This window comes from Phyllobates terribilis, unplaced genomic scaffold (assembly GCF_046119375.1).
Source record: "Phyllobates terribilis strain yellow unplaced genomic scaffold, ASM4611937v1 Scaffold_9__5_contigs__length_417890890, whole genome shotgun sequence".
In the NCBI taxonomy this organism is placed as follows: Eukaryota; Metazoa; Chordata; class Amphibia; order Anura; family Dendrobatidae; genus Phyllobates; species Phyllobates terribilis.
In genome coordinates this window covers 65,662,375-65,682,875 of record NW_027362769.1, presented here as the reverse complement: position 1 = coordinate 65,682,875, position 20,501 = coordinate 65,662,375, and the positions used below count along the sequence as shown (strand labels likewise).

Here is a 20,501-nt window from a genome sequence, read left to right as displayed (position 1 = left end):
CAGCACACCTTGAGAGAGGGATCCGCCCCACCCAGGACAGGAAACCGTCTGAAATAAAAGGGCGGTACCTCTCCCTCGCTTCAGTTGGTTTCCTGTCCTTGATGGGAACCTGTCTGGAAGATGTTCATACTTACTTGGGCCTGTTCCTGTGCGGAAGAGCCGGCGCCAGCCTGTACACCGGGTTCTAGGCTCCAGAAGGGCCGTCCGCGATTCCCTGGAGCAGTGTCCGAGCGTGCGCAGGCGGTGAGGAGAACTCCGGCTCCCCGCAGACCGCTGCGCTGTCCTCTCCCTGCCACAGGCTCCTGGCTGGATGCACGCCGGGAGCAGCGTCTTCCGGGTGTGACGTGCCTGACGTCACGGTACGGTGCACGCTGGGAGAGGCGTGCCCGATGACGTCGGGGGGCAGCACCTGGATCCATCATGGCGGCTCCTTGTAAGCGCTTGCAGGCTGGCTTTTGGAACCTCGGCCAGCGAGCGTCAGGAGGGGGTGGACACCTGAACCGGAGGAGGTTCCCGATGTGGCCTATTTTAGGTGGGGGAGGGGGGGTTGTCCTGGTAAACGCTGCCTATACTCGTGCTTGTGGTATAGCAGCTATGGCAGACCAAGACAGCCAGGAGCAGCTTCAGCTGACCCCTCCACCTCAGCAACGCCAGCGAAAGAAGCAGTCGGACGCCTCTCACACGGACAGCCGCTCCAGTAACCATAGGGGCAGCAGGAGAAGTAAGTTGTCGGACGCTTCAGGGCCATCCAGAAGGGATTCATCTTATGTCCCGCCACAGCCTTCAAATCCGGTACCCTTTTGTGACTTCAGGGTTGAGTGATCTTCGTGAATGTCACTTAATAGTAATGGAAAGTTATGTGCTTCATTCCTTAGGAACCTAAGAGTAGCACCAAACAGAAGCACAGGGTTTGTGCCTTATGCCAAGTCCCCTTTTCCATAGACTGGCAGAAACCGCTTTGTGCTAGCTGTATTAACCAAACCATAGCGGAGAGCACCCCGGATTTTGCTTCTAATTTGAGATCCATAATCTGTACAGAGAATCATAGAATCATAGAATCATAGAATGGTAGAGTTGGAAGGGACCTCCTGGGTCATCTGGTCCAACCCCCTGCTCAAAGCAGGATTCACTAGATCATCTCAGACAGATGTCTGTCCAGCCTCTGTTTGAAGACGTCCATTGAAGGGGAACTCACCACCTCTCGTGGCAGCCTGTTCCACTCATTAATCACCCTAACTGTCAAAAAGTTTTTTCTAATATCTAATCTGTGTCTCCTCCCATTTAGTTTCATCCCATTGCTTCTAGTCTTTCCTTGTGCAAATGAGAATAAAGATGATCCTTCTACAATGTGACAGCCCTTGACATATTTGTAGACAGCTATTAAGTCTCCTCTCAGTCTTCTTTTTTGCAAGCTAAACATTCCCAAATCCTGCAACCGTTCCTCATAGGACATGGTTTGCAGACCAGTCACCATTCTGGTCGCTCTTCTCTGAACTTGCTCCAGTTTGTCTATGTCTTTTTTGTCTAAAAGGCTTACTTAAGGGGAAAAAGAGATCCCATAAGGATATCTCCTCTGACTATGATTCATCCTCCCAGTCGGAGGATCCATGCCTCAGTGAATCATCATCCTCCTCTTCATCAGACAGTGGTAGGCCCTGTTTCCCTATTGATGCTACGGACAAGGTGGTCAGAGCTGTCAGATCAACCATGGGGTTGAGGGAGGAGAAGGCAGGCAGGTCCCTGGAAGACATTATGTTCGCAGGCCTGGAGGAAAAAAGACACTCCTTTCCAGTGAATCCTAAAATTCAGACCCTTATAGATCGGGAATGAAGGAAGCCTGAGAAATCGTGAGTGTTGCCCTCATCCTCTAAAAGGAGGTACCCCTTCGAGGATAGTGTCTCTGGGTCCTCGGATAAAATTCCTAAAGTTGACTGGTCATATCTTACAAAAATCGTCCCTACCCCTGGAGGATTCGGGCAGTCTAAAGGATGCTCTAGATAAGAAGGCAGACTCCTTCCTCCCTCACACCTGGAAAGCGGCAGCAGGCGTCCTGAAACCAGCGGTAGCAGGCACTTGTGTTGCTAGGTCACTCATGGTGTGGCTTCAACAATTAGAAGGCCAGCTCAAGGATAAAAAGATATCCCGAGATAAAAATCCTCTCCAATCTACCTTTACTACAGGCAGCGTCCGCTTTCCTTGCTGACTCCTCAGCGGATTCGGTTAAACTCGCTGCCAGGTCTGCAAACTCATCTAACGCTGCCAGAGGAGCCCTGTGGCTCAAGGGTTGCCCAGGAGACCTGCAGTCTAAACATAAACTATGTTCCCTTCCTTGTGATGGTAAACTATATTGTTTGGCCAAAAAACTGGATGAGGTTTTGGAGAAGGCTGGTGACAGAGAGGTTTCCCAGGGTTCACGGGGGACACAAAAAGGTCCTACTTTCAGAGGAAAAGATTTAACCGGGGTCGCCCTCCTGGAGAAAGGAAAAGATGGGAGCCCAGATCTAAAAAAGACTCTGGTTACATGTTTGGGGGGCCATCCTCCAGTACCAAAAAATCTTCCCAATGACGCAGGGCTAGAGGTCGGTGGAAGGCTTTCCCATTTTATCCCAGCTTGGAAAGCCATTACTTCAAATCCTTGGGTGTTAAGTATCATAAAGAATGGCCTAAAGATACGCTTCAGTCAAATCCCTCAGCAAACCTTCATGAACACACCCAGGAGGAAGTCCAGGGAGGAGCAGATAGCTCTAGAGTCGGAGGTGCTAGATTTAGTCAACAAGCAGGTCCTTCACGAAGTTCCAGATTCACAAAGGGAATGGGATTTTTTCCCCTATTTGTGATATAAAAACCAAATGGGTCCTTAAGGACCATTATCAACCTCAAAAGTCTAAATCAGCTGATGGAGAACCAGACTTTCAAGATGGAATCAGTGAACTCTGCAGTAAAATTCCTACACCACAATTGTTTCATGGCAGTTATCGACCTAAAAGATGCCTATTATCACGTCCCAATCCATCCAGACTACGAGAAGTAGCTAAGAGTAGCCCTATTCATCCAAGGGGAATAGAGTCCTTTCCAATTTACTGCCCTACCCTTTGGACTCTCGATAGCACCGAGAGTGTTTACAAAGGTTATTGCGGAGGTGACAGCTTTTCTCCAAATCAAAAACGTGGTGATTGTTCCCTACTTAGACGACTTTCTGGTAATGGGGAAATCGAAAGACCACTGTTCCTCTCAACCTTTAGAGGTCAGGACAGCCTTACATCAACTAGGATGGTTGATAAATATTCAAAAATCAAAACTATCCTCCTCAAGGACTCAGTTCTTTCTGGGCTTGACCCTAAATTCCCAACTCCAAGCCTGCTTCCTCCCGGACGACAAGGTTTGGAAAATAATCAGCTTGGTCTCAAGGGCCATAGTCTCCCGTGATGTCCCTAAGAGGAGCAATGTCCCTACTGGGCTCCATGACGTCCTGTCTCACAGCAGTCAAATGGGCCCAAGGTCTTATGCGGCATCTTCAATGGGAAGTCCTGTCCGTTGAAGGATTTTTGCGCTGACATTTTAGAAAGAGGACTATTTTTCCCTAGAGACGGTAGACTACCTCTCATGGTGGACAAACAGGAATCTGACCTCAGGCTTGCAGTGGTCCAGACCAGTCGACCATACCATTACAACAGATGCAAGTGGCTCCGGCTGGGGGGGTCATCTAGCAGATCTCTCGGTTCAGGGGCTCTGGCTGCGTCACAAAACGGGGACATCATCGAACCTTAAAAGAGCTTTTGGCAGTAGAGAAATCCCTGATAGGCTTCCTTCCCCCACATACAGGGTCGCCATGTCCAGATCAGGTCCGTCAATCTGACGACAGTGGCTTATATAAATCACCAGGGAGGAACAAGATCACGCTCCCTGATGGTAGTGGCAAACAGAATTCTGCAACTAGCAGAACAGCATCTCCCATCCCTCAGTGCTCTTTACATCCAGGGGGTGGAAAATTCAAAGGCAGATCTCCTCAGTCGCCACACTTTAAGAAAGGGAGAGTGGGCTCTAAACCCGATAGTTTTCCAATAGATTATCTAACTATGGGGATCACCGGACATAGATTTGTTCGCCAACAGGGCGAACAGGAAGGTGGAGAGATTCTGTTCACTAGATCTGACAGAGAATCCCTATGCTGTAGACGCTCTCCAGATACCCTGGAAGTTCAGGAGGGCCTATGCTTTTCCACCGATAGTAATGATCCCTGCAGTTGTGAGGAAAATTCGGGAGGAGGGGGCAAGGATAATTCTGATAGCCCCCTTTTGGCCAAAAAAGACCCTGGTTCTCCCTGCTTCGTCTAATGTCTGTCTCGGATCCCTGGGTTCTGCTGGACCTTCTCATCCATGGGGCGATGTTCCATGCACAAGCCAAAGGTTTCTATCTGGCGGCTTGGAATTTGAGAGGATGTTACTGAGTAATAGGGGGTTTTCACCGGGCCTAGTTTCCACCCCATTGGGTAGTAGGAAGCCCATAACAACTAAGATTTATAGCAGAATCTGGGGAAAATTCCTGGATTTTAGACTCCCCGTTGTCAGATAAACCTCCAATTAAAGATGTCCTAGAGTTTTTACAGAAGGGACATGACCTGGGGTTAGCTACGGGAACACTTAAAGTTCAGGTGTCCGCCCTAGGGGCTCTCTATAATTGCAACCTGGCGGGGAACTGGTGGGTCTCTAGATTCATTAAATCCTGTTCCAGAGCTAAGCCAGTTCGGGCTCTCAAGAGTCCCTCTCTGGGACCTGAATTTGGTTTTAAACGCACTCTGGCGACCCATTTGAACCCCTGTAGGTTATCTCTCCAAAGTTCCTCACCCTCAAAACCATTCTCCTAGTGGCCCTAACATCAGCCTGTAGGGTGAGTGACCTGCAGGCCCTTTCCGTCGATTTCCCCCATACACCCAAATTCATGATGACGGGGTCGTCCTACGTACAGATCCAGCATACCTTCCGAAAGTAGTTTCCAGATTCCACTGTAATAGAGATTGCGCTTCCCTCATTCTGCAGTAACCCAAAAAACCCCAGGGACGTTGGATTCCACAATCTAGATGTTAGAAAGGCTTTACTACAGTACATAGACATGACTAGTCAGTGGAGGAAGGACCACTCCTTGTTTCTGGCCTTTCAGGGGAGTAGGAAAGGTCACTGGGTATCAAAGGGAACTATTTCTAGGTGGCTTAGGAAGGTCATTTGTCTAGCTTGCATATCTACAGTAGTTCCGGCACCGGATGGTATTAAAGCTCATTCCACCAGAGCTGTAGCGACCTCCTGGGCAGAGAGAGCAGACGTCTCAATTGACCAGATATGTAATGCTGCTACTTGGTCTGCACCATCCGCTTTCTACAAGCACTATAGGTTGGATCTCTCCTCCTCTGACCTCACCTTTTGGGAGAAGGGTACTTCAGGTGGTGGTCCCTCCCCTAGGGTGCTCATATTCTCCAAATTTCTCTCAAGGTAAGGTGTGCTGTCATGGGTGAGGGGAAAACGCCAAGGTTACTTACAGGTAGCAGGTTTTTCCTGAGCCCATGACGGCACCCGTAGTTTTTCTCACACCCTACACCCTGGTGAGCACTTTGGCACTTTGTTTTGGGTGATTATATATATATATTGTAGGTGTTTGTTATGTGTCTAACATTTTCTGGAGGTCCTCTCAATGCTCTGTAATCAACTGAAGCGAGGGAGAGGCACCGCCCTTTTATTTCAGACGGTTTCCTGTCCTTGGTGGGGCGGATCCCTCTCTCAAGGTGTTCTGTCATGGGTTCAGGAAAAACCGGCTACGGGTAAGTTAACTTGGTGTTTCCCCAATTGAGGGAAAAAAGCCTATTCAGTATTGCAGTGTTTAAGTCTGATCTATGAAAATCTAAAATTATTTAACCCATACAGTAAAGGTGGGGGGATTGCTGCTTCTGGTTACTTCACTTTCCACAAAAATGAAAATTTAAAGGTAATAGGTCTCAGAAAATGGTGACACAAACCAAATTATTCTACTTTTACAAAGTTCAGAATTAAGCAAACTACTGTGATCATGGGAGGGAAAAAAAACACTAATTGTATCGATCCAGAGAACTGCGTTTCATTATCATTTTTTCGTACATTGGGTGCCTTATAAACACGCCTCTTCACGCCGTCACAATTAAAATTACCAAAATTGCAGTGTTTTTTTTAGTTTTACCTGACTTGGATTTTTATATAGTAAAGTCAATTGTTTCCTACAACTCATCATGCATAAAACACGCCCTCGTACAGCTATGTCGATGGAAAGATAAAGTTTTATGGCTCTTAGAAACAGAGGAGAAAAAAATGAAAATTGTCTTAAGTAGCTAACGTGTGTTAAGGCTTCCTTCGGTAGTATATCCTCGGGTGGCAGGACTGCTGCTCTGTGAACGTGTTGTGTTGGATTTCTCTGCAGTTGACACTTTGCCGTTTTCCCTTTTAGTGTTTATGGTGCAACACAGACAGCAAGTGTGTGGATTATCCTGTTAGGCACATCCTTCCTTCGTCATCGCTGTGTAAACTGAAGGACGCCCGCTGGGGGATATGCTGGGGTGAGTAAATATTTGAAGTTTGTGTCAATTTTCCCATACCCCAACTCTGATGGTTTTCTAGGTATATGTATTCATTTAAAAGAACTGGTGATTCCAGGAAATCTGACCTTTTTTTTTTTCTAGCATTTACAGTGCCATATCTCCCTATTTCTGACTTTCTTGGGACTGTACTTTCAACAGACTTTTCATAAATCAATTGTAAAGGTGTTTAATAAGAAACTTTGATAAAATACAGTATATTATAGAATTTTGCTTCTTTCTCCATTTTATAAGCCACTCCATCACCTTCACCTCCTGAACTTCTCATTCACTGTGGGGGGCACACAGTTCAGTCTGGCTTCAGACAAGATGGGTGTCAGACTACATGTTTTATATGTGAGGGTTGGAGGAGGAGTGTTGGTAGAGTGGGAAAAGTGTTCTGAGCTTTCTAACAAGTATCATCTTGCCCCAAAGCTGGATTCACATCTACACCTCTCTGGTGAGAAATGCAGGATACACATCATATAATGGACAGAATTGGTTATTCCTCATGTACTTGAAAAATTTTGACTGAGTGGAGTTGAGGTCAAGCATTCGCACCTTCACTCCATTCATTCTGAATGGGTCTGGTGCAGGTAGCCTGGGTTAGTGGGGGTACCAGATGTCAGACCACCAATAACTATCCTCTATCTTTTGATTGAGGGTATCTTATTAACGTGGTACAAAACTTTTAAGAATACAAATTTAAGCTGCCATTGATAACATGGGAAATAATATACAGATCCTTTTACATGCAGACACACTTTATAGATATAGATTCACTTAAAGGGAATATGTCAATACCTAATACTAATGCAGTATAATGCAGGGGCAGAGCCCCTGAATCCAGTGATGTATCAGATACTAGGCTGCTTGTTGTAGTTTTTATAAAAATCATTTTTATCAGCAGGATATTATCACTAAAGGACTAGTAAACCTGCTGCCAGGTAATCAAACCCCATCCCCACCACGGATTGGCAGCTTTCTGCCTATGCACAGAAAGCTGCTAATCAGTGGTGTGGGTGGGGTTATACGTAGCTCAGCATTCAGAGGACTGGTAAATCAGAAGATAAAACTGTTTTTAATTAATACTACAGCAAGCAGCCCAACAAGTAACACATCGCCGGAATCAGGATCTCTGCCCCTACATCATGCTGCTTTCAGATGGGGTAACAGAAACCTGGTGACAGATTCCCTTTTAAATATCCAGGTTTGATAAAATCTTACCACTTGTGTGTTTGCAGCTGAATTTATGGTTCTGCTATAACGGCACAATCTTCTTATCCTTCTGTTGGTATCTGGTTCCTCTCGCCTCCGGCTGCACACGTCTTGTTCTGAGCGCTCAGGAATGCTCATGTGCTCTCATGTGACTTGTAAGAAGCTCAGGGTCTGGATTTGCAGCCACGGACTCATTTTAATTTTTAGCTCCATAATTTTCCAGTGTTTTTTTTTATTTATTTTTTATAAATGAAGTCATGGTGTTTTTACAATATAGTCCTCATATCTCATCATATTACATTACAGGTGTTTATGGTGGAGGTAAGTGGGATGATCTGTGGGGACAGTAATACAGGATTGCACACTGAATGCTTCTGATCTCCAGACCCCTTTCATCACAGAAGACATGTTATTTGTGTATAGTGGTCACGTCTGTACTAATGGCGATTATGTATTTTCATTTTAGTTAATTTTGAAGCTTTGATTATTACCCTTTCTGTGATCGGAGGAGCCATCATCTTGTCGCTCATCCTCTGCTGCTGCTGCTGTTGCAGGAAAAAGAAGAACAGAAAGTAAGTATCAGGTATTTGATGTGTGGCACAATAGGGATGCTTTGGATAACTTCCCCGGTGCACTTTTTTTTTTTTTACATCCTTAGTGTACAGCAACTTTACACCATGAGAAGTTATAACTTGACATTGTCTAAAGGAGATGTACATGCCTCACTCTTGTTGTTCTCAGTTTTCTTGCTTAAGGCTATGTGCCCACGATGCAGAAAATTTCTGCAGCATTTCTGCATCTCCCTGGCAGAAAAAACGCATGCAGATTGTGCATGTTTTTTTCCTGCAGAATACATGCGGATTCACATGCGGACTGACAAGCACTTTCCAGGCGATAGCATCACTTGGAAAGTGCTTGACAACTAGGTCACACTGTATAAATCCATGCAAACGGCGTGGATTTATACAGTGTGAATCGTAAAAATAAAAAAATAAAGCTATACTTACCTCCGATGCCGCCGCGCTCCTTCCTGGTTCCTTCCTGGCTTGCCGGCATCTCGCGAGACAGCCTGCGGTCACATGACCGCGACGTCATCTCAGGTCCTGGAAGGAGAAGCGCTGCAGGGGCCGCCGAACAGGTGAATATAAACTTTATTTTTTATTTTATTCTTTTTTTTACAGGTACAATGGTACCCAGGTCTGGATGAGAGTCTTCTCTCCTCCAGAACTGAGTACCATCTGCACATTGAAACGCATATTATCCGCTTGTACAAATGTACAGACACGGATTCTATGCGTCTCAATGCAAGTCAATGGCGGCGCTTCCGCAAAATTAATGAACATGCTGCGGATTTATGAGCGCTGCAGAAAAATCCGCAGCATGTGCATTGACATTGTGGAATGCCATTGGGGACCATGGGGTGCGGATTACCATGCGTTTTTGATGCGTTTTCGCTGCGGAAAATCCGCAGCAGAAACGCATGAAAAACGCATCGTGTGTACGCAGCCTAATAGGAGTAGACCAGCAATCGGACTATATCCCCCCTTTCATTTTTTTTTCCCTCTTTAGCTCAAGTCTAGAGACTGAAAAATCCATGAGAGAGAATGAGGAGAGACGAGTCCGCCAGGAAGAAAGGTAAGACGTAAAGTGCATGTGGGGATAACACTGGGCACGTACAGAAATCTCATTCTGGGGGTGACATAAGCAACATTCAGGTCCCAATTATCACCCAACTTCCGCTTTCACACATTTAGGAAATGCATTGCAATAACAGATTCCGTTATTTGGAACGGACAGATACAATAGATCCATCTTGCTGGGATGTTATAGATGCCCTCAATATGCTAAAATTCGCCTAATGCTGTAGTAAGGCATTAGCCAAGTAAGAACATTAGGAAAAAAAATTCGGCCTCCATATTTGGGTATAGGTGTCATTACTTTATTATATCCTTTAATGTTGGCTTTTTTTAAAGGGAACCTGTCACCAGGTTTTCCCTCATATAAAGTAAGGCAGGCACTTGTAAGCCCTCTGTTACAGCATTCTAGTATATAGTGTGTGTGTGTGTGTGTGTGTGTGTGTGTGTTCCCAATCTGCTCTGCAAGGCACAAAAAAATAGCTTTTATTATACTTTATATACAGAGTGGTCTTGTTGAAGCAGACGCTCATTGGACCAGACAACGACCCTAAACACACCAGTAAACTAATAAAATCTTGGTTCCAGTCCAACAAAATTGAGGTTATGGAGTGGCCAGCTCAATCCTTAGACCTTAATCCGATACAATATTTGTGGGGTGACATAAAAATTGCAGTTTGAGGCAAAGTCAACAAATGGCAAAAAATTGTGGGATGTAGTCAAAACATCCTGGCTGGAATAACAGGTGACAGGTGGCAGAAGTTGGTTGACTCTATGCAACATAGATGTGAAGCAGTTCTAAAAAAAACTGAGAGTATACAACTAAATATTAGGTGAGTGATTCACAGGAATGCTAAATCATCAAAGAGTACATATTGTGAGTTTGTAAAGACAAATGCAGACACTATTTTTTTTTTTTAAAACAGCCCAATGTTCATATTTTTGTTTTGTGTAAAGTAGTTAAAAAGTATATACATTTCTCTTCATGATTTGAATTCGAAAACAGTGTCCAATGATCCCAATGCATGGAAATAACTAGTATAAAGCTTGTGCTTAACTTACATTTTTGAATACAAGGCTATTATTTTGAACACTACTGTATATATTTCTGTATTTTTTTTTTAGGAGGGTCCAGATGAAGTCCCGACACGATGAAATAAGGAAGAAATACGGTAAGTTTCAATTTTTTTTCTTTTATTCTCTCCTTTTACTATTCAAAGCGCAGCATGTGAAAATGTCAATTAAAAATGTAGAAGGATTTTGGGACATTATGATATCTGGATGCTGCTTCCCCCTACCCTCCAAGCTGTAAAATGCAGGTAAAAAGTCTCTGAACCAGCCTGTACTAGATGTCTAATGGCTGGAGATGGAGCAGCCATTCTCATGTCTGTAGGTCTTGTCTGTCTCATGTCTGTATGCCAGAATAAAGAGCAGCCCTGGCCGATCAGTCTGTCCATACATTAATTGGTGGCATTGCTTCATGTTAAACTTTCCCTACAGCGGTCACTACAGTAGACGTTTATGCCTAGATAAGGATTCTGGAGGCAACTGAGGATTAGGGAAACTGATCGTGGAGTCTGGTTCATGTGGGTGTCTTGGGAAATGTGGGCACAGTATAACGTTTTGGTGATAGAATCTGTGAGGGATAAGTAAACACTTTTCTAGTTATTTCTTCAGTGTGTGGAATAGATTCTCTACTGTAAGAGCAGTGAGACTATGGGACTGCCACATGATGTTATAATGGTTGATTCACTACTAACATTCTAGAAGGGTCTTCCTTGGAATATATAATTTTACAGGTTATGAGGCGTTGATCCAGGGAACTTGTCTGATTTCTGTATATGGAGTCGAGAAGCATTTTTTTTTCCCCCTAATATTGAGCCATTAGTGGGTTTTTTTTGCCTTTCTCTAGACCAACATGTTAGTCTTTAAGGTAGACTTTAGTTCATCAAGCTCAACCTGTAGCCTGTGAAACTATGAATAAAATCTCTAATGTTCTTTTTCTCTAAATTACAACAAATTGAGACTATATCTAAATGTTTCTTTAAAAAAAAAATTAAGATTTGATAATCCTGATGATGCAATAATTCTCACTGTACACTCGGGTTATAAAGGAACCATAACTTGTATAAAGGAACCATAACTTATCTTCTCTTCCCTTTTTATACTTTGTAGGTTTATTTAAGGAAGATAATCCCTACTCCAAGTTTGACACTTAAGTTCTGAACATTCCCGGCCTTAAGGATTTCACTTTGTAAAAGCAGCAGTTTCTTCATACTGTGTGAACCCACATCTTTCTCCAGCAGTGACCATTCCCCTCTCGACCATAATGATAGGACCAACTGTGAAAGAACCCTCATCCCTAATGTCAGACCATCCATCCCTTCTCTCCTTCTGCTGAGATGTTAGGTTGGGTTTAGCTACTTTTACAAGTGCATGTTCCTTACCCAGTTTCAAATGTGCAAATTCTTATCAACCTTGAGTTGGTTTAAATATTTCAGGTTACTTTTTTTTTTTTTTGAACACTCCATTTCTTCTATTGTTAACCACTGTGCACGTTCTTTATATACTGTTCTGTGTTTTGTTTTTTTCCTAACCCTCCCCCACAAAAAAAAAATATCTTCCATTGAACAAACAATATATGAACCCTCAGCTTCATACTATATATTCTAAAAAAAACCTCTTATCTTGGTGCCGCTAAAATCCAGAATGGGCAATTAAAGAGTTTCTCTGGCATAGAAACTTATTTTAAGAGGGCTCTGCATTGGACTGCTCAAATCCCTCATTTATTGACTAGAGTGGATCCATCCTATGATGAACATCTCCTGCATTTTAGAGTTTCTTTGCATCTGGAAAACAAATTAACACTTAATGCTGGGTTGCTCCTCACATTGCAGCTGATCACATGAACGGGGGATCCTACATGTGAGATCCTGTGGGATCGTCCAATGATAAACTCTTTAATCTCGACATAAAAGCTATTGACCCTCTTTTCTCATGCTTTGGACAGCCAAAAAAAAAATATATATATATCTCTATTCTCTAATCACATGGGCCATGATTCATCAAGACCAGTATTGTTCACACCAGTCTTGATTGAGGAGTTGTATAGGAGTCAGAGTTGCCGGATTCATTTAGAAGGTGATCACATCTTATTGAATCGGGAGAGTCCTAAATATGGCGTACGCCTTGCCACAAATTTTACTCCAGTTCAGTCAGAGCTAGCTAAAATTGGTGTGAAAATAACAGTTGCACAATTTTTGCGCAACCCCATGTTATGCAAAAATTTTGCACTTGAATGTAAGCACTTTGATGAATCGGGGCCTTAGTTAATGGAATGACCAACTGAAATCCCTAATTTATGGCCAGTTTAAAGGGGTGTTCTCAACTTTGAAACTTATCACCAATCCATGGGAATGGAGGATGACTTCCTGTTCGCTGGAGGTCTGACCACTGGATCCCCCATCGGGCCTGAGAACTGTGGCTCTAAAGAGCTCCTGCTGAGTGGAGTGACTGTTTATGTGCACTGCTGCTCCATTCATTTCTCATGAGACCTCTAGAGATGGCCGAGCTTTGCGCTCAGCTGATATTCAGCACTCCTATTAGAACGAATGGAGCGGCAGTGCATATGGTTGACCACTGCTCCATTCAGTTGGAGCTCCTTGGGACCCCAGTTTTCGGGATCGAAGGGGGGGGGGGGGGGGCAGTGACCAAAATGGGTTATTGTAAAATAAAAAAAAAGCAGCATACACTTGCCTGCCTTTTCCCATCCCACCCTGTGGATCTCACAGGTTGCTGTGATGGTCCGCTCCTGCTCTGGAAGCTGTGACTGCGCCATCTGGATATCACAGGACCACCAAAACCTGTGTCTGGCACGGCATGTCATCATATATTTCTGACAACAGCGGCCTGCATTGGATTTATGGGGGTGACTGTAAGGGAGTATGTGTCTTTTAGATTATAACAGCCCATACCTAAGAAAATTCTCTTTCCTAGCATCGGACAACACCTTTAAAAAGTGTGAACTTGTGCTAGTTGCAGCCTTTTCAAAACAAAGTTGTTAGGCCGGGCTCACATGGGTGCGTCTTGGAAATCCAACTATTGCTGCAAAATGTCCTGGTTCTGTAGACTTTACTAATCTTTAGCTCATGTGTTGCAAAAAAAAAAGTGACCTTAGGGTGCAGTAAAACGCTAGACGTTTGCTCATTTTGCAATATCCTGTAATGTATGATGATGCTACACAAATAGCATATCTGGTCAGTGCCTTAAAAAAATATATATTCCTGGCCAAAATATATGGGATCACTGCAGCCATATATATGAACTTGTGATGAGAGTGCTAGCCCCCAGAAACACCTTGTTCAGGGATATACTATTTAAGCCAAATATGTTTCATAGATGTTGAATAAATTTCGCCTTTATTTCTACTTTCCTTGATGGGTACGTGACTGTGCCCCTACCTTTGGTGCCTTTTTATATAGAAGTGCCATATATAGTCCTATTTATGAAAAGGTCTATACTGAAAGCTTTTTCTCACTTGCCACTTTTTACTCTGTAACATGAATGTAATGTTTTTTTCTAACCGTAGATCTGGTTTATACACATCCTGAACGTGAGCTGTAACAAAAAATAACTTGTGCTAGAAGTAACGTGATCAAAATGCATTAACAGGCTGCATAATGTTAATGTAACACTAACACTTCTTGATGTAGCAGATTTGATTACTTTTATGAATTCCTTATTGTAATTTTTCATTTTTTTTTTTTTTTTTAAAAACCTAATAAAGAACAAAACTATTTGCTGTATGTGTCGTTGTGTATCCCAGACTGAATTGCATCATGCCATATACTAAGCATTCATCCAATAAAATATGCAGCCTTAGGCTAATGCAAAACTTGTACCTCTGTGTGCGCCAACCTAGAAACCCCTCTTCAGAAAAGTGTTTTAATACATGGGGTTTGTAATTTTTCCTTCTCATCAACACTCCCACAGTCAAGGCTGTCAACCATTGTATGGGAGGAGACGTATATTTAATAATGTATCTTGAGCCTTTTTCCAAAAGTATGTTTAAATTGATCATCATCACTTAATAACTAGAAGTGCTGAGGTGCACATACCTTTTTATGATCTATACTTGGCTGCAACACATTTACAAAGTAGCTCTGGAAGTCGTGTTGGCCCCAAGATATCTTCTGTTTTTAAACCAGCCCTATTCCTATTGTTACACGCATGCTGCTAGATTCAGATAGAGGCGAGACAGGTTACATGAATTCTTTGGAATCTTGTCGGAACAGTTACTCAGGGTGACCATAGACCACGTGTTGCAGCTTCTCAGGCACACAGGGGTATTGACCCTCAGGCACAAATGTAGGTTGTTTCACTTACTGACCAGACACTTGACAAGAGTCCTCATAAACGGTAGAACAGTAGCATTTAATAAAAAGCCGCACATCCAGTGCAAATTAAGTCTTATGAGCAACAAGCTCCAGTGACAACCAGTACAGTTTCCTTAGAAGCACAGCAGTTCACAGTCTTCCCAGTAGTCCAGGACAGCACAGTTCTAATGCAAAGGCACATTAATGAACACAGCATTCTTTACAGCACAGTGAGATGGAAGAGGGGGGAGGGTTTGCTGAGGGAGAAGATCCCTGTGACACCATTTCTTCCAGTCCTTATCTTTCTGCCTGACAATACTCTGCACTGCTAGTTCAGGAACTCCACCTGACCTGTGCTTAGCTTCACTCCTGACTTGAATCCTTTTCACTTGCAGGGGCACTTCTGTGAGATACAGAACACACACCACCTTTCTCTTGGGCTCCAGTCAGACAGTAAACAACTTTCCCACAATCCCCCTGGGGCTCTGCTAAAACACTCCTTCTCCTGTGACTGTGTTAACCCCTCTAGTTGCTGGATGCTTCTGGAGCACACTTCCTGTCTCATGGGCTTGTGTTACTTCTAATAGTTGCTGAATGCTTTTAAAGAAACAGCACTACTTCTGCATGTCACACTCTTCCCTCCTTTTTGAATGTTGTCCTCAACATTCATCTTTAATTGGTCAATCTGACCAATTCTGAGGCAGTGGTGAAAGTTGGATAACTTTTTATATACAAATTGGCATTGTGAAATTGGTATAACGTTCATAAACTTTGATAACCTAATCTTGCGACCCTATTCTTGTAGGATGCCTAAGAAATAAACAATTAACACAATTTAAAACAATCAGCATCTCTTCAACTGGAGCTTTTCGTACGTCTTCAACCAGCTCTCTATGCTTCAACAGTTCTTTGTTTCTATAAAGTCTTTTAAGGAAAATCAAAGCATGAAAACAAGCCTTTACAGTAGGCAACATCTTCCAGACGGGCTCTCGGTGCTGAATACCACTCAAGTGGGCTTACCTGGTCCACAGGCAGAGATACCGGTTTCCAGTCGACAGTCCTTGGCACTTGATTCGGTTCACCAAGTGTCTCATACTTTCGCATCATGGGCCTCCTCACTTCTCCATTCGACATCCTCCTGGTGGGTTGTTCCTCAGAGACCACGGGTTCTTTGGTCACAGAAGTTTCTTCCGCTGCACTCAATTCCCATGCTTCCTCAGATGCTCTTGGAGCTGCCTCTGTAAGTTCCTGTACGTCTCCTGAGTTGCTTGTTTCTGCACTGTATGGTAATTCCGCTCCTCCTGAGTGTCAATCGGTCTCTTCAGGGGCCGATGTTCGATCATCAGATCTAAATTGGACTTCATCTGTACTCCTTGGTACGAACTCTGGAGCCTCAGGACTTAATTCAATCTCCTGAGAATGGTACATCCCTCTCCTTGCTGGTCCGAGAAATAAAACTGTGTGTTCTTCTCCATCGGACCTTTCCAGGTCACTATCCACCTCCGGAGCTTCAGTCTGTGGTGGTCCCTTAGTCGATCTCGGACGATGTTGGTCTACTTCTGGGAAGTCTTGTTGTGGTGGGAGATAATCACAGGGTAGTAGTAAATTCCAATGGCCTATTCTGTTTTTTTTTTGTTTCTTGTTTCCAATCGGATTTCATACACTGGGCTGTCATCAGCTTTCCTCTTTACAAGCACATACACCTTGTCTTCCCAGTACGAACAAAGTTTTCCTGGACCACCTTTCTCACATACGTTCTTGACTAGCACACGTCTTCCCGGTGCCAAATCTGCTCCATAACATTTTCGATAATAGCACTCCTTACTCTTGATCTGTCCTTGTGTAACCACTTTGGATGCTATGTTGTATACCTCTGCCATCCGTTCCTTCCACTTCCGAACGTACTCCGGATATGTTCTGTAAGTCTGACACCAGAGTATCAAACATGAGGTCGACTGGCAGTCTTGGCAATCGTCCATACAATAGGAAAAAGGGTGAGTAACCCGTTGCATCGCTCTTTGTACAGTTATAAGCATGTACCACTTTTGACAGAGAACTCTTCCAGTCTTTCTTCTCATCAGCTGTTAAAGTGCGCAACATCGACAATAATGTCCGGCTAAAACGTTCCACTTGTCCATTACCCCCTGGGTGATAGGGCGTTGTGTGGGATCTCTGATTTCTACAGTACTTTCCTAGCTTGGCAAAGAGCTGGTTCTCAAATTCTCTTCCTTGGTTGTGGTGTAACCTCATAGGGAACCCAAACCTCAAAGCAAAATCAATGAAGATCTCTGCTGCTGTTCAACCTGATTTATTGGTGGTGGCATATGCTTGAGCAAATCGAGTGAAATGGTCCATCACCACCAAGATGTATTCGTAACCATCCTTGCACGTCTCGATGTAGAAAATCTATTGAGACCTTCTCAAACGGATACGTAGTTTGGACGTTATCCATCGGTGCCCGGTTTGATGTGTTGGCACGTTTATCTTTTAGACACCTACACTCCCTGGTCACGTACTTCTCTATCTTTCTGCATGTATTGTAAGAAGAAACGTTCACAAATCAAGTTGGTTGTCCTTTCCACTCCCAGGTGTCCCATGTTTTCATGGAGTTCTTTGAAGACCATCCTATGGAATACTCTGGGTAGTACCAACTCACGATTTTGTCCTCCTTTACAATACAGGATACCTTCTTCACTGAGGTAAAGCTTCGTCCATTCTTTAATTAAAACAGATACTGCTGGTCACTCAGTGTCTCTCTCCCGTTTACTTGGAAACTGATTTTGGTCCACATAAAGTAGCATTCTATCTGATCTTCTCGTTGTGTTCTATTGATTTTCCCTTTTGGTAGTTGTTAAATAGACCAGGGGTTCTCTCTCTTTTATGGTGGTTTCCACCGTCAACGGACGCCACAATGGTGTGTCTTCCTCCTGATAAGCTTGTACTGCTTGGGTAGGGCTCTCAATTGCTTCCAGACTGACTTGGGAGGAATAGAACTAAGCAACAGTACATGTGAAAAAGACTTAGGTATACTAATGGATCATAGACTGAACATGAGTCAACAATGTGATGAAGCAGCAAAAAAGGCAAATACAATTCTGGGATGTATTAACAGAAGCATACAGTCTAGATCACATGAAGTCATTATCGCACTTTACTCCTCTTTGGTCAGACCTCATCTGGAATACTGTGTCCCGTTTTGGGCACCACATTTTAAAAAAGACATCGACAAACTGGAGCAAGTTCAGAGAAGAGCGACCAGAATAGTGATGGGTCTGCAAACCATGTCCTATGAGGAACGGTTACAGGATTTGGTAAAGTTTAGCTTGCAAAAAAGAAGACTGAGAGGAGACTTAATAGCTGTCTACAAATATCTCAAGGGCTGTCACATTGTAGAAGGATCATCCTTATTCTCATTTGCACGAGGAAAGACTAGAAGCAATGGGATAAAACTGAATGGGAGGAGACATAGATTAGATATTAGAATAAACTTTTTGACAATTAAGGTGATCAATGAGTGGAACAGGCTGCTACGAGAGGTGGTGAGTTCCCCTTCAATGGACGTCTTCAAACAGAGGCTGGACAGATATCTGTCTGGGATGATTTAGTGAATCCTGCTTTGAGCAGGGGGTTGGACCAAATGACCCAGGAGGTCCCTTCCAGCTCTACCATTCTATGACTTCCTCCGAGCATTCTTGCATGAACTCCTCAGGCTCTAGTGGCATTCTTGACAATCCGTCAGCATCCGCATTGCATTTTCCTGACCTGTACTTGATGCTGAAATTGAAGTCAGCCAGTTCAGCGACCCATCTCTGACCCTGTTGCATTCAGGTTGGCTGTAGTAAGGACATAGGTCAAAGGGTTGTTGGCAGTGTATATCTCAAACTCTTTGCTGTAGTAGAGAGAATCTCTAAATCGTTCACAGTCCATTTCAATGCCAGGAACTCCAATTATCCCGAATGTAGATGGTAATTCTTCTTGGCGCTTGTCAACATTCTAGAACCGTAACTGATGACTCTCATTTTTCAATCTTGATGCTGATACAGGGCAACTCCCAGTCCAACTTGAGAAGCGTCACAATGAAGAACATATGGTAAATTGAAATCAGGATATCCCAAGATGGGTGGTTTTACCAGGTAGTCTACTGGTTCTTCCAATACCTCCTGGTGGTCTGCTGTCCAGAGAATGGGCTGTTGGGACGAAACGGCGTTGTTTCTTTTAAGCCCGGTCTTACCCGCGTTCTTCTTTTTCTCAGTCGGTGTTGTCGTCTCTGTCCCCCCCCCCAAGAGGAGGTATAGTGGGGCGGCAATCCTGGAGAAGTTCTGAACGTAAGTACAATAGTAGGAAAGGAATCCTAATATCTGCCTCAGCTCCCCGACGGTAGAGGGCCGTTTGTCTTTCAAGGTCCGTACCAGAGCGATTTCTGCTTGGGCCGTGGTATATCCTTCTCCGAACACCATTTTCCATAGAAATCGGACTTGTCTTTTGAACAGTTCACACTTCTTTGGGGTCAACTTAACTACGTGTTGTTGATACCATTGTAATATGGTCCTCACATGTTCAACATGCTCCGGAAGGTTTTTCTGTGTACCACATTGTCATCCAAGTATTGCTGGCAGATATTGTCCCTCAATCCTTCTAAACATGTCTCCATGCTTCCATGCTCCTCTGGAATTCTGCTGGAGCTGAACTGAGCCCAAACGGCATGCGGATCCACTCATATAATCCCCCCGGTGTGATGAATGCTGTCAAGGGTCTACTGGATTCTTCGACAAACCCTTGGTGGTATGCCTTACCCTGATCGAGGACAGAGAACCAGGTGCTTCCTGATAGGCTATCCAGCATATCTTGGATCTTTGGTAGTGGGTGTCGATCAGGTACTGACTTTTGGTTTAGTTCTCGGTAATCACAACAGAGTCTCAACGTACCATCCTTCTTCCTAACACAGACAATAAGAGAGGAATAAGACGACTTTGACTTTTGGACCCAACCTCTGTTGATGAGATCTTGTAAATATTCTTTCACTTCACGGTGTAATGGTTTTAGCACAGACTTGTAACTTCTGGTTACTGCGGTCGTGTCTTTCAGATTGATTTTCAAATGCAACAATGGGATACAGCCTATATCAGAGTCCTCTTTGGAGAACGCATGACACTCTTCTCTCAGCATCTGTTTTGCTACCGCTAGATCTTCAGCACACAAGTGTTCCAGGGGTACTGGGGGATCCCAGGACCCCGAGGTGTTTTGCGCAATTTCCTCCCCTGGGCAACTCCTGTTCCTTGGTGGGGAGACTGAATTCACTGTAGACCCCTCAGCTGGTCTCACACTGGCTGGATATACTGTTTTAACGGTTTCGATGTGACCAAACACAGTCTTTGGATCCAGTCTAATTTCGTGTTTTCTTAGTATTCATCACCGGTACTGTCACTCGAACAAACCCACCAGTAGGAATCGTAAGCACAGTCTCACCTTGAACTATTCCTTCTGGAAGTTCTGAGGGGTCTTTTGGCACGAACAGTCTTTTCTGGACTTTTCTTCCTGGTTCTACTCGGACTCCACACCTCACCCCCACCATTTGGTTTGCAGGGATGATGATTTGGCGCAAGCCTACCTTGACTTCTTTTAGTTCCATTGTATTCTGTGCTTTCTTTACTCTATGAATCACGTTTTCCGCCACGTCGTTGG

The 20,501-nt window shown here is 43.9% G+C and overlaps 1 protein-coding gene across 3 annotated transcripts in view; it reads left to right on the top strand.

Annotated features, from left to right (window-relative positions):
- The window catches only part of PTTG1IP (PTTG1 interacting protein), a 35,614-nt gene extending 22,884 nt beyond the window's left edge, over positions 1 to 12,730 (top strand). For all 3 annotated transcript variants that reach the window (XM_073646546.1, XM_073646548.1, XM_073646549.1), the window contains 5 exons: positions 6,466 to 6,574; positions 8,277 to 8,382; positions 9,380 to 9,445; positions 10,570 to 10,616; positions 11,620 to 12,730. In XM_073646546.1, coding sequence (XP_073502647.1) covers positions 6,466 to 6,574; positions 8,277 to 8,382; positions 9,380 to 9,445; positions 10,570 to 10,616; positions 11,620 to 11,663 — 372 coding nt within the window. In that variant the 3' untranslated portion in view covers positions 11,664 to 12,730. The remainder of the gene's footprint in view (positions 1 to 6,465; positions 6,575 to 8,276; positions 8,383 to 9,379; positions 9,446 to 10,569; positions 10,617 to 11,619) is intronic.
- Positions 12,731 to 20,501: the final 7,771 nt, after the last annotated feature.